This window comes from Venturia canescens, chromosome 9 (genome assembly GCF_019457755.1).
Source record: "Venturia canescens isolate UGA chromosome 9, ASM1945775v1, whole genome shotgun sequence".
NCBI lineage: Eukaryota > Metazoa > Arthropoda > Insecta > Hymenoptera > Ichneumonidae > Venturia > Venturia canescens.
This window is the reverse complement of record NC_057429.1, coordinates 16115268-16128913: the sequence shown is the minus strand read 5'-3', so window position 1 is coordinate 16128913 and position 13646 is coordinate 16115268. Positions and strand designations below refer to the sequence as shown.

The following is a 13646-nucleotide window of genomic DNA, read 5'->3' as shown; positions in this document are numbered from 1 at the left end:
AGGGGGACAAAAAAAATTATTTTTCTTACAGGGTGTCCCATAGGAATGTGTGAAAACTAATGAATCACTATTTTTTAAGTAATGAAAGGACTGGAAAAATTTTAATGTTTCTTAATAAAGGAAAGTCGTCATTTTTATTTCACGTCAATTTTATTATATGTAACAAAAAACTATTAGTACAAACTATTAATTTAAAAATATTTTCGAAATGAGAACCATTCGACTTGGCACAAATATTCAAATGCTTCCTAAAATTATTAAAAACATGTTCTAATGTTTCGTCTGAAATAAATCTCAAATACTTCTTGTGTGCGATAAGGAGCTGCTCCGTCTTGCATAAAATAAAAAATTCAACGAGACCTTTCTTCTTCGCATAAAGAACTTTGTCTCAGACATTCCTTTTGTATGTCTCTCCGGTGGATAACTTCTATTGACATGGCTGTCCACACGGTCACTTTTCAGGGATGAAGAGAAGTTGCCATTACGACTGTAGGATTTTGCGAGCCCCAAAAACGATGATTTTGTTTGTTGACGTAACCATTCACTCAGAAATACGCTTCGTCAGAAAAAATGATTGCTTTTTCACTCAATTCTTCATTTTCGAACATTTGAGTAATCGTGTTGCAGAACTTATCTCTTTTCTTTTGCGTCTTCAGCTAACAACTGACGCGTGGATATTTTGTAAAGGTGCATTTTTATAAAATAGCGTCGAATCCTGTGCACAGTTGATTTACTCAGTTTCGAAGCTTTCTCGGCCTTGCCAATCGAAAAATGTGGATTTTCTTTAAAATATTTTTCAACTCCAGACTGAAGAGACTGAAGGGCCTGGTAAATCTTTCCTACGGCCCTGCAGAGTCACGCGATCGAATAAAACTATCAATTACTCTGTAAAAAAGAACAATATAGCCGTGAGAATTTGCAGAAACTTCGAAAAAAGATTATTTATCGAACGCTATAGAAAAATCAATATAGCCAAAAAAATTATTCTCATTTTTTAAAAGTAGTTTCGCACGAAAATCTATTAGTTCCGAACTTAGTACGGCATCCTTTAAATGCTTCGCTGTAAATTTTTCCATTTTTCCTCTTGTGTAGAAGCACTCAACAATGAGAAAAACCTTTTCTTCGATGGTAAGCTCACTCATTTTCACTAACGCCGTCCGCTTTCTACCGCAGCTAGAAAAAAACTGACAAACCTCAGGTATATACTTGTAAAATGTAGGGCCTTTGAGAGGGTCGAAAGGGTGGGGATCATTCGTTTGGTTTCTGAGCTGGAGTCTGAGAAATTCTTATCTTCGTAAAATTTTTATTTCATGAACCAACCGAAGAAGTCCAAATGCAGCGTTGGCAAAATAGGGAATTTTATCGAAAGTTATTCTGCAAATAGCTTGTCCAGAATTTGAATATTACGTGATGGGATTTTTTTATCTCGCATGTTATTTGATAATTTTTCGATTAGAAAATAGTCACGAACAGAAGATACAGAAATCGGAGCCGTCTCACTATCGACGGTGCTGACGCACGATTCGTTGACAAAGAAAATTTATGATGATTGTAAATGCAAAAATAACGAAATTTAAGATTACAATGTCTTCGAATCCTATAAATGCCGAGTTCTTCGCCAAGTACAAATCACATGAGCTCGTTCAAACCATTTAAAAGTTTCTAGAGATTAAAGTTATACTGATTCGTTGAAAGCTCCTTCTGCTTTGTCAAAATGGAAAAAATTCGTCATTGCACAGTTTTTCTAATGGTTCTTGCTGGGGCTTTGGCCATCCCAATTGGAGAAGAAGTAAGTCTAATTCGTTACAACCGAAATGAAATTTTTTAAATAAAACATGGGGAATTCAGTGTGTCGATCTTAAAGCAGGGCACATCTTTTAACTTTTTTGACATTTTTGTATTTATTCTAATTCTAAAAAACAATTGAACAAATATCCCATTTTTCCCGATGAACGTACCCACTTCGTACAATTCACAAAAAATGCTTCTTCTCTCCAGCGACTAACGATACCCCAATCGGGTTAATTTTCAAAGCCCAAACGGTGGGGCTGACTGAAGAGTCGTAACAGCGACTCACAAGGAACGTCACTTTGGTGTTCCCCTCCAATTAACTTGAAACTGTTATATGTGAAAGAGCATCTAAAAGTAAGAGACACGTATATTTTTTTATCGGCGGAAAAACGCTTTCAAGGGGTGAAACCACCCTTCAAAGTAAGACATGTCAAGGGTTGATTTTGCAGTTTCATCAAAAAGCACTCAACCGATTTCGATAAAACCAAATCCAAAATTTTTCTTATCTAAAGTCATGAAGAGTTCACCATGCGTACGAAAAAAAAAAAAAATAAAATAAAACAGGGTGTTAGCCACCCCTGCATTCTTATATTTCTCACGCTACGATGAAAAGGAATGAATATGATGGAATGAAACGGGTTCTACTTCCATAAAAACATGAAAATAAAGTTCACGTGTTTTCGCATTTTTGCAAGATAGCAGTCTCAAGGGGGCGAACTACCCTTTTTTTTAATTCTCGTCCTGTCGGTGGCTTATTTATTTTTTACATGTTTTTGCTGATTCAAAATGTTATAATAGTTTCGAATCAAGATTTTCTGACGTAGCGAAGTCAATACAAGATTCTGAAAGGGTGAATCTCTCTGCATTTTGTTCAATTTGGTTGCCCTGCGTCCTCATAACGAATTCAATAATTTTAGGAACGTATAAAACTCGTATTGAACTGGATCATAGGCGGTTTGGCGAGGGTCCCACAATTACTTATTCGATGATCATAAAAAGCTTGTAAACCGCACGTAAATTAAGGAGTTTCGGTACAGGCGATACAATGTTGCCATGCTAAACCATAATAAAAACATAAAAAATTTCAAAAAGTTCAGATCTTTATAAAATTTGGTGAACATATTCTTTAGTGCCAAATTTGACAATTTTTTTAAAATTTTTCTTTTACACAGTTATCGAGTAATTGATCACTAAAGTTTACGTGTATAAGCATAGCGTTTCCATATATATAGGTATACATTCCGGGCATAAGAAATCTGCTTTAATGCGTAATTACTCGATAACTAAGTAGAAGAAAATTTTGAAAAAATTTGTGTTTTCACACTTGATGTTGAAGAACATTATCACCAAATTTGAGCAATTTCTTAATATTTAGACTTCTGTACCGAAACTCCTTAATAGGTACCAGGCTCATCTACAGATAAAAATGTCTCTATAAAACACTTTTTTAACTTTGACGGAAAAAATGAAGGCCTAGACATATGATCCCGGTGTTTGTACTAGATAATAACGTTATCAAGTAGTTATGATCACCTGATGTTTTTGGCATTCTCACACACGGAATGTCATTAGTCATTCCAAATATTCTCAAGTCGTGTATCAGATAAAAACGTCATCAGGCATTGTGAGATGAATAAATATTTTCCTGTTCTGATTCTTATGTTCGAAGGCAGTAACCATTCCCATTATAGTAGTACTTATTTGAGTGAGCTCTAAATTGTGCGTTCTTTTTTGTGCTTTTGGTGTATTGTTCCTACAACTTTTACCAGCATGAAAGTCAACCTAATCGACATTATCAAATTGTCACTGGCTACATTCGAGGCCATGAATATTGCACAAACTCCTGTTAACAATGTAGAAATAGAGATGAAGGAGAATTTCGAAAAAATTTTAATCGATTCTATGCAAGATTACATTACATTACATCGAGATGATACAAGAAGAAACTCTTGACTTTCAAGAAGCATTTAAAGAGTTCGAAGCAATTGCTGTTGAAGATGTCATATGGGAAAAGGATGACGATGTCGATCCGATCTGGTTTAAAATAGAATTACAGTGTTGAAACGGTCAAGCAAAAATACAAATCTGCAAAATTCATAAGGCAGTTACAACGGTATTTATTGAAAAAAAACTAGCTCGAATTTCTGAATATAGAGAAAGCCGAAGATGTACGATTCAAAGCCTCTCATAATTGGCTGTGGAAATGTAATAAATCGCATCGCATTGTTTCTAGAAAAATGAATAAATTTGTAACGAGAAAAACTGTGCAGGAAGAAGCGTTTCTGCAAAAAAATACAGACAAATTTGTTCAAGGTGTTAAATTACTAATAGGAAAGCATGAATCAAGCAATGTATTCGGACCAAAGCAGTTGTCAACTGGAAATCCGTTCAGCACGAACTTTAGCGATGGAAGGATCGAAAAAAGTTGAATGTGCTGTACAATTAGTGTCTTCAACGCCTCACAGCTGCACAATTCAGCCAACAATAAATGCCAACGCGAAACTACTTTCTCCACTTTCCATAGTATGAAAGGAGGCAAAAGGTGGATTTGGGCCAAGAGTAACGAACGATTTATTTAGGCCAGATGACGTCATAGCAACAATATCGAAATCTGGGAAACTTACTTCCGGTGCGTATTATCGTTAAGGATGCATCAACTTTTTCCAAAATATACTTATAAATATATAGAATTTGTTATATGTTTACGGATCGTTTTAAAATGGAACGAGTTTTTTTTCCGAATGTTGGAAGTGACACCGTATTATTGATTGATTTCCGGCGTGGACACTCTTCCAAAGTTGAACGCGAAGTCACCCCTCATGATAAAAAAAACACCACAATGATTATCCCAAAAGGTATTACTAGAAAAATTCAACTGCTTGATGTATTTGGATTTTAGATAAGAAAAAATTTTGTACGACATTTTCCAGTTAGTGTTGTATTAATGGATGCTAATGTTTACGAAAATGCACCGACCACAAGAGTGGATATGATGGAGCGGATTGGAAGAGCGTGTACGGCAATCGATGCCAACACCATCAGATCGGTGATTATTAATTTCAGACATAGGCTCATCAACCAGTGCATCCAGAGCAATGGAGGCCATTTTGAACCAGAAATGCCCTAGTTCAAGCAGCAACAGTCGTTAAAAAAACAAACGGCCCTTTCAGGGCCAAGTAATATGAGTAAAATGAGATCGGCAACCTCCGCGTAATGCACACTGGGTGACGCCGATGTTGACGGTGAAGAGTGATGGCTCGGACAGTAATCAACAATTGGAATTACGCTAGCAAAGCGAGTGGGTGATACAATTCTCCAAAACTTGTGATATCAATTTTCCATTTGAATTTGAGATTTTTGCCAAAATTTGTCAATACTGCTAACGTCGTTAGACGTCCCTTACCAAACCCTGTCAATTCTGTCCGAAAAGTTTTCATCGAAAGCGCTCAGTTTTCGAGATATCAAAATGATAAAGTTAAAATGGGCCACCCTGTATAGCAGTTTTAAGAAAATCGGAGGGGGACACCAAAGTGATGTTCCTTGTGAGGGACAAGTACATTTATGTGTGAGGAGTCGATTCCAGAGAGTTTTTACAGGAGCGATAATGTTTTTCAACTGTTTTCGAAAATTTTTGAAATTCATTTATTTAATAATTAAATAATTACAATAGTTGAGTGAATACTGTAAGTTGACTTATTTTTTCTTTTGTTTTTCTTTCGATTGCGACCTCTTCGAACTCTGTTCATCAAGGCATTGGGAAGGATATTATTTATTTTTTAAATGCATCAAAAAATTGTGCTTTTTTTCCTCACACTTTTTTAATGTTTATTTGTTTTTTTATTTAGTAGCATAGTTGGTGCCATAATACAAATAATATCGCGAGTAGCCGTACTACTAAGTTATCCGACCGATTGTCTGTCGAGGACCAATCCCAACTAGTGCATAGCAATCCTCGCCACAACGACGAGGGCTCGAAAGCGATCGTTGTGACGGGGTTTCTGTGCGATACAACATTTTGGTCGTTCCCGAGGAGATACACGAGTCATCTCGGAAATAAATATATTTGTCTTCTGAACACGTTTTACAAGTTAAATAATAAAAATGTTTAAAATTTTTCACTTTTTCAATGTATATCTCAATAACCATAAACGGTAAGTAAAAAATGTATAGGACTTACATTGTAGAGCGTAAAAAAAGCAACAATAAAGTACTGAATCCAAATTTTCGTATCTCAACGGAGAACCAAGTTATTGTAAAAAAACTAAATTTAAGCCTTTTTTAACGACGGTGGAAAACACACATAGGAAATCTTGGCCGATAATTTGAAATTAAGCTTCTTCCCGATTGCCTCTGTTAAATTCGAGAATCGTTCAACAATAATGTAGTGAAACGTGTTTTATCATTTCGAAATAACAGAGCAAAGATTCGTTTGTCATGGGCATTGACGAGCCGACTGTCTACATGCTGCCTTTCATCCTTGAAAGAGCATCGGAAGCCATCGAAAGGCGCACCTTTGAAGTGATCCAGAAAGTTCTGAGTATGCCTTCATTAAACTCCCTGGAATCACTCCCCTTCCCAAACTTCGAAGGCCGAACATTCGAGCAATTCATTTCCTACGTAAGTATAAGACGCGTAGATCCGAATTCTCATTTGGCGATTTCCACCATTTAACTGTAATCATAATTGTATTTTTCTTCAATTTCATAACGAAGCTCGATAGAAACGTTCAACACGATTTCGAAACGTTCCCACCGGAAGACGAACAACGACGTACCCAACAGACCAAATGCCGAGACGATTTCGCACAGTTTAAGAAAAAACTCAGAACAGCCGCTCACTTCGCTTACTGGACTGGAGTCATGGAGATTAGATCACTGTTGCATGAAGAAAGTCGACGCCTGGAGCGTTTGAGCACTTTGAAAGTTGAGGCAAAAACGTGCCACGGAGAAAAATGTGACGAGGTATGCACATCTTGGGGCAGATCACGGAACATGAAGACTATCAAAAGAGAATATTTATTTTTAAAAATCTAGAGTCACGCAGTTGCGAACTGATAAAAAGTTTATTCGGAAAGTGAAAATGCTCGCTTTGTCTCACGGTTTGTGAATGACCTTTTGACCTTGCTGTTTATCATGAATAGGTACGAGGCGTCCTCTCGCTCTGTGAACATGCTCGTTTCGGGCTGCTGTTATTCCTTGCACTTGCAACGTCCGCGACTTCGTCCAAAAATACCTACTACTCGAATTTGTGCATTTTTTATTTTCAGATCGCATTGGATTCGTTCTATTTGAAAGGAATTTTCTTCGGCTACGCTGATAAGGCTGAAGACATTTACGCGAGTATCGCCAACGGAACGGCTATTGAAAACATGTTCCGTGAGGTTTACGATGCTGACTTATTGGATAGTGAATCCAATATGATCGAGAAGCTTAGACATTGCATACTCGGTGACCGTCAAGGCAATTTTAACGAGTGGATTCCCACTCGCCACCATTCAGTGAAGGGTGAACGGCAGTAAAATTCATCTAAAAAAAAGACCGTTATTCGTTATTCGGATCCACAAATATAGCTCATCGGAGTGCTGCGCAAACTGCCTCGTACACGGAGAGGAAAAATAGTAAGAATTACTATGCCGCCATAGTGTCAGGGTTCTATATCACCCATTTTGTCATTTTGGAGGTTTTTACCAAAAACTTAGTAATTTTCGTGTCGTTTCCAAATGAAAGTTTCTCAATGCTTATTTTACAGTTGAGCACAATAAAATGCCAAGAGCTCAAATCCAAGTATCGCCGATCCACCGAAATGTTTGAAAATTTACTATGGTACATAGCAGAATTTCATTCGCCTTTGAATATTCACATGGAGAGAAAAAAATTGTAAAAATTACTACGACACCATAGTGTTAGGCTTTTATGTCGTCAATTTTGGAGGTTTTTGCCAAAAACGTTGTAATTTCCAAGTGAATTCCGAATAAAAACTATCATATTGCGTATTTTGCTCTGACAAAGGTTTAAACGGTGATGAACTGTAAAGTAGAATTATTAATGCTACGATTAGTATTGTTTTCACAACCGAAATTTGAGGAGGTCGAACACAAGCATCGATGATCCGTCAAAGTGTTTAGAAATTTACTATGGTAAAAAGCAACATTTCATTCACGCTGTTTAGAAATTTATTAGCAAAATATATTGAGATTCTTTTTGACTTGCCCTCTGGAGAGAAACCATCGTTAACCTCCTTTACGCCCAATAACGACGAGTATTATGTCGAGAGTATACAAAAAAAAAAAAATCGAAGGACAAAGAATTTTAAAATTTCATTGAAATGATTCACAAAAAGTTCGAAGAATATCAATTGTATTTATTGGCTATACAGTTGTCGTTGCAGTGATATATTTACAATCGAAAGTTTTCGATGTGAAAAGAAATCGAAATGACTTTCGCATCATAGGGACACTATAAAAATAAATTATAAATATGTTTTTACGTATGAGAGGGGCCTCCTCGGTTCTTACGAGTATGTTTACAAAATTATCCATATAATACTAGTAAATATATCTATATCAGGCTATCCAAAGATAAAATAAATTAATTAGAGTCTGTAAATTACGTTGGTAATCATGTTTGCATAATTACGTACCCAATATATATAATTTTTTTTGTCCTTAGTGAGTACGAAGGTACGAATATTTCGATGTCTATGATTCACCAAAATTCACTTTCCCTACCAAATAACGATCAATTTCCTTATTGCGTTAAAGGAAAATGCAAACTTCGTTAAACTCGTTTATTTATCGGTGCAAATTGACATTGGGCGCTCGATCTTTGCACGATTTTCTTCTCGTCTTTAATTTAAAAAATATTTATATATATATATTTATAAAAAAATTGATGAAAATATTGCAATGATTTTGTTACTTTTTTTGGAATGAAATTCGTGCGATTGGAAAAGCACGGAAATTTTCACGAGGAACGAGGAATCTCGTTGTCCAACATTAAGCACGTCGTCGATTGAGTTTTTCTCGCTTCTACCAACCGATCGAGTCCCTGTTTTACTCGTGATTTCTACAACTCTCGTATTCACTGAGATTCGACTGACTGTCCACCGGGAAATCCTTAAAACTGGAGTATCTGATTGATCCATTCACGGTATTCGGAAATTCTCGTGTAAACACCTGGCTGGTTGGGCTCGGCACAGCCGATTCCCCAACTGATCACGCCAGCGAGGATCCATCTTTTGTCACGAGGCCTCTGGATCACCATCGGTCCACCGCTATCACCCTGAAAAAATGATGCACCATAATCCTTCGAAACACAACCAATGAACGAACGATCCTCTCGATCAATTTCTATTCGACGGATCGGATGGACGAGAAAAATCGTAGAAAAAGGCCCAGCAAAATTCTAAAAATCATTCAAATCAAATTTTTCGATGATTTCAGTAGCAAAAATATTTTTGAAAAACTGTTCAATCAACTGTGAATGCGAATGAATTTTACTTCGCTGCAAAAAATCAACTCGCTAAGCTGAAAAAATCGTTCGGTTGAATTTCATCGAATCGGATTCGTCTCAATTCTAACATTTTTTCCGAAACTTCATTTCGTTCAATAATTACCTCGCAAGAATCGAAGCCTCCTTTTCTCCATCCGGCACATATAAATATGTGAGGTATGTGCTCAATGTAACCAGCATTTCTGTACATTCCCTCGCACACTGAGTTGTTCACCACTGGGACCGATACTTCTTGAAGCACCGATGGTAAAGGTCCATCTGAAAAGACGAGGTTCATTCATATTTTCAGATCGATTTTTGCTGTAAATTTCAAGCTTTTTTCGTGCGTGGGAAAAACAGATTTTTCTTCTATAGTGAGGAATATATTATTTTTCAAGAATTTTCAAAGTATTCAGCCACCGATTACAAAGAGTATTTTTTCAATTTTCCAATTTTTCGTCCCTTAGCTTTGTGTGGATTGCAAAAAGTGATGCACGTCAGAACTATATTTCGTTTTGTTTTCGAGTCTCATTCATCGTGTCAGACTAGCACTTGCCGATAAGTCGAATTGTATTGGAAATCACAAATTTTCACTGTCAGCAAGTAAATATTATAATAAAAACTCAAATGTACACCGAATACATGTGACATTTTAGTATACATAAATTTTTTTTTCACGGTTGCCCGAGCACACTTTACAATATAAACATTTGAAATGACTGAAAACATTTTTTACTATGCTTATAGAGAAAAAGACTCTTGAGTCTTTTGAATAAAAGGTTTTTTTGCTATGGTGGATGGAACAGTTCTTATTACTGCTTTTCGACAAGAAAGTCATTGAAACAACGAAATGTGGCATTACGGGCTGCCAATGAAATATGTGACGATGGCAAGGTTAAAAATGGTTAAACGAATAAAATAGTTTTAAATCGAACTGTAGATTCATTCTCCCCGAAAACATTGCAGTTAAATAAAAACAAAACTCATTCAATAATATTAATTGCTATTGAATCAAAATTTTTTTTTTCTGAAAACATTTTTTACTATGTTTATAGAAAAAACAATCTCGAGTCTTTTGAGTAAAAGGTATGGGTACTGGTCTTTTTACTATGGTTGATAGAACAGTGTTCTTTTAACTGCTTTTCGAATTAATGCTGCAATCCAGTACGTGTATCCCCGAGCTACTATATTAATTTCCAGTATTTTCCTCTAGAATTTTCAGCCTCGTTTTCGTCGTTTGCTGGTAAACTGCACAGTTTTTATTTCCCATGCCATTAAGCTTCATCGTTATTGCTTTTGTTGAGTTTTTATTATGATAATTAAGATTGGAATAACCCGGAGTTGATTCGTTGACGGAGGAAGAAAATTGTAGAGAGAATTTGAGACAAAATTTTACGTGAATGTGATATTGGAACTCGGACAAAAAAACGTTCTGGATCGTAATTACGATAGTTTCCTTCCAAAGGCACAAAAACAAACTGGCGCACAGAGAGTACCTGAACGACGATCGTTCGATTTAATTTGAACTCGAAATTATAAGCTGTGGGATAATCTTGGATCCTGCAACAGGATTTGGGAGTGCAACGTGCTTTCGTTTCAGTTATCTTTTTACCTTCGTAAAGCCGTCCCCATCCAGTGACGTAGGCTGTGTGTCCGACGTAATTATCATCGTCATCGGGTAAGCAGATTGGCAGGAGATTCGGTTGGAACGGTGACACGGGCTCATAAAATCTCAGTAATGCGAGATCGTACTCGAACGTTCGGGGATCGAACTGCGGATGACTCGCCACTATTTGGACTCTGCGCTCTTGGAAGCCGTACGGTTCATTCTCATTGGCAAGATCGTGTTCGCCGATTCGGAGCAGAAGATCGCTCGGCGGTACACTGGAAAAGTCCTTGTTAGTTTTGGTGACATTTCATTTTTCCTATGTCGAACCTTCCTTATTTTTTTTTGTCTTTGCATATTTTTTGATTTTTTGAAATCATACTCTTAATGGTAGCAAACGATTATTATTTTATAAGGCAGGTGAAATTTCGGTACTCTCAGGAGTCGTTAAGGGGGTCCTGCCTTAGAAAGTCAAAAATATCGATTGTTTTCGGAAATGATTTTAGAATAGTTGGAAATAACTTAACATAGGGAACTTTTCGGTACTGTTTTAAGGATATTTCAAAAGTACAAAAACATTTTTTTCATGTGGGAAATACTAATTTGTACATGGTTTATGCGCCAAGTCTAATTGTCGAAGTTTCCCAGCTGCGTACAATGTGGAGATCGCAATTATTGTCTGCAACAAAAGTTCCGAATTCTTTTTCTATTTTCGTGTATTTTTCTTCCGTATGGATCTATAAAAACCCGAAAAAATTGCGGAATTCCAGATTTTTAGCGAGTTTGAAAAAAAATGCTGCTAAAAAAGAAGAACATCACTTCAACGTGCTGTAAATTTAGAATTTCATAGTTTATTATTTCAGTATATGAAATTGGAAAAAAAATGTGGAATTTTTGAAATATCCTTGAAACTCTACAGAAAAGTTCGCTACGCCGATTTATTTCCGTCTATCCTAAAAAGATTCTCGAAAACAATCGATTTTTTTGACTTTCTAAAGCAGGACCTCCCCCTTAACAATCGCATGGAATGGGACTCTCGTGTATTTTGTAATTTGATTAAAATCTTATTAAAATGACAACACGAAGGACTTCAGTGACATTTATTTCTGATACGATGACAGGAGAAATCAATTAAGAGATTGTACGAACGAATGTGGGGCGAAGACATTTTTTAACATGAAATCAAATTCTTTTTAAGGAAATAAACAATGTAAAACAGTGTGAACGGAATTATTGCGATTGAATATAACAGGGAGTAATCAAAACTCACTTTTCCACGCAATGAGCGGCCGTTATGGCCCAGTTTTCATTGAGCAACGCAGCTCCACACTTGTGAAGATAAGCAGAGGATCGCCATTGTCGCAAAGATATCTGGAAACAAAATTTTATGTTTATTATCTAAGCACACCGATTATTTGCTATTTTCCAAAGGATTTCATTAGTCATTGTACAGAAAATCAAAAAACGTGAGGTGGCTTCTCGAACCTACTGAATCCTTAGTCATATACGTGACGCGAAATGCCGCTGACATTGAGCGAATTACGAGCGATCGATCAGAGATTACTCAGCGATGATGTTACTCAAATAACATGGCTTTTAAAAAATAACCAATAAATCATAGTTCACCAGATAGAATCAAGATATCAGAAACGAGAGGATTAACATTCGAGATTTTTTTATCAGATTAAGGTAGATCGGTGCCGGCTACGTGATCTTTGCACCAACGATATTTTTCGAAAATATCAAAAGACGAAACTTACTTTGAAATAATAATTTTATTATTTTAGAAATATAATCGGTAATGAACTAACATTTTTATACAATTTTATCATTAAAAAAATGTTTGAATAGTTCATTTTGACTAGCACGGCGCAACAGCTGCCGCTGCTGTTGTTGTCACGCTGTCACTTTTGTTTACAAATTTCATAGGTTATGAAGCTGATTTACTGTCCAAAGTAGTATTGCAGTGGAGGAAAATGGAAAAATGACCGATAAAAAAGTCCACCGGGATAAAAACGGTAGTTTTTTAAAAACTGACAAAAAAACGTGGCGAAGCAAACGAACGACAAAATATGACCAAAAGATCGAACTGACGTCACATATGCTTGAACATATATTGAATGCAGCGTTGCCAAACGTTGCCAATCCATTTTTCGTGTAATCCGAATGATTTTTCATGAGATATTTTTTAATATTTCAGCCAATTTTCAACGCTAAGGTTCCAAAACTAAAATACACGTATTTATTCTGGAATATCCATGAAATACAACGATCTATTTTTTTGCGAAATTTTGGATATAACTAATGAAAAAAATTCAATAAATTTTCATGTGTCTACGACTTTGATGTGCCGGAGTTATAAGTGTCAGAGAAAAGTCGATATTCGATAATTAATTTGCTGCCAAACTACATGGTAAGTGGCGTCAAAATTTTGCAAATTTGTCCAGTACGTATTCATTTTTGCCTACAAAAAAATCGAGCAATCTTGGATAGTGAATATTCATCCATATCTACTTTAACTGAAGCGAAACATCGTTAAAACGCGAGACTTTTGTCCAGCTCGCTAATCAATTGAGACTAATCGATATAGAAATGCGAATTTTGAAAAAAGTCGTCACGAGAGCTTGAAAAATCAAACTTCATAAAAGGTTGCGAATAGAAAAAAAAAGAGCAAATATGAAATTCTAACGCGCTTGCGTTGTCACTTTTTCGATACGATAGTTTTTTGTATTTATACTCGATCGAGTTGCATTATTTGG

General features: G+C 36.1%; 2 protein-coding genes across 2 annotated transcripts in view; one reads left to right on the top strand and one right to left on the bottom strand.

Moving 5' to 3' along the window:
* The first annotated feature begins 6259 nt into the window (after nucleotides 1-6259).
* On the top strand, nucleotides 6260-8137 carry LOC122416030 (uncharacterized). Its single transcript, XM_043428690.1, has 3 exons — nucleotides 6260-6408; nucleotides 6504-6752; nucleotides 7058-8137. The coding sequence occupies exons 1-3, from the start codon at nucleotides 6331-6333 to the stop codon at nucleotides 7307-7309; spliced, it is 579 nt and encodes a 192-aa protein (XP_043284625.1). The 5' UTR covers nucleotides 6260-6330; the 3' UTR covers nucleotides 7310-8137.
* Nucleotides 8131-13646, bottom strand: part of Np (Notopleural) — a 59682-nt gene continuing 54166 nt past the window's right edge. Inside the window, exons 7-10 of the mRNA XM_043428689.1 lie at nucleotides 12158-12258; nucleotides 10894-11165; nucleotides 9406-9560; nucleotides 8131-9071 (exon numbers count right to left, since the gene is read on the bottom strand). Coding sequence (XP_043284624.1) covers nucleotides 8907-9071; nucleotides 9406-9560; nucleotides 10894-11165; nucleotides 12158-12258 — 693 coding nt within the window. The 3' untranslated portion in view covers nucleotides 8131-8906. The remainder of the gene's footprint in view (nucleotides 9072-9405; nucleotides 9561-10893; nucleotides 11166-12157; nucleotides 12259-13646) is intronic.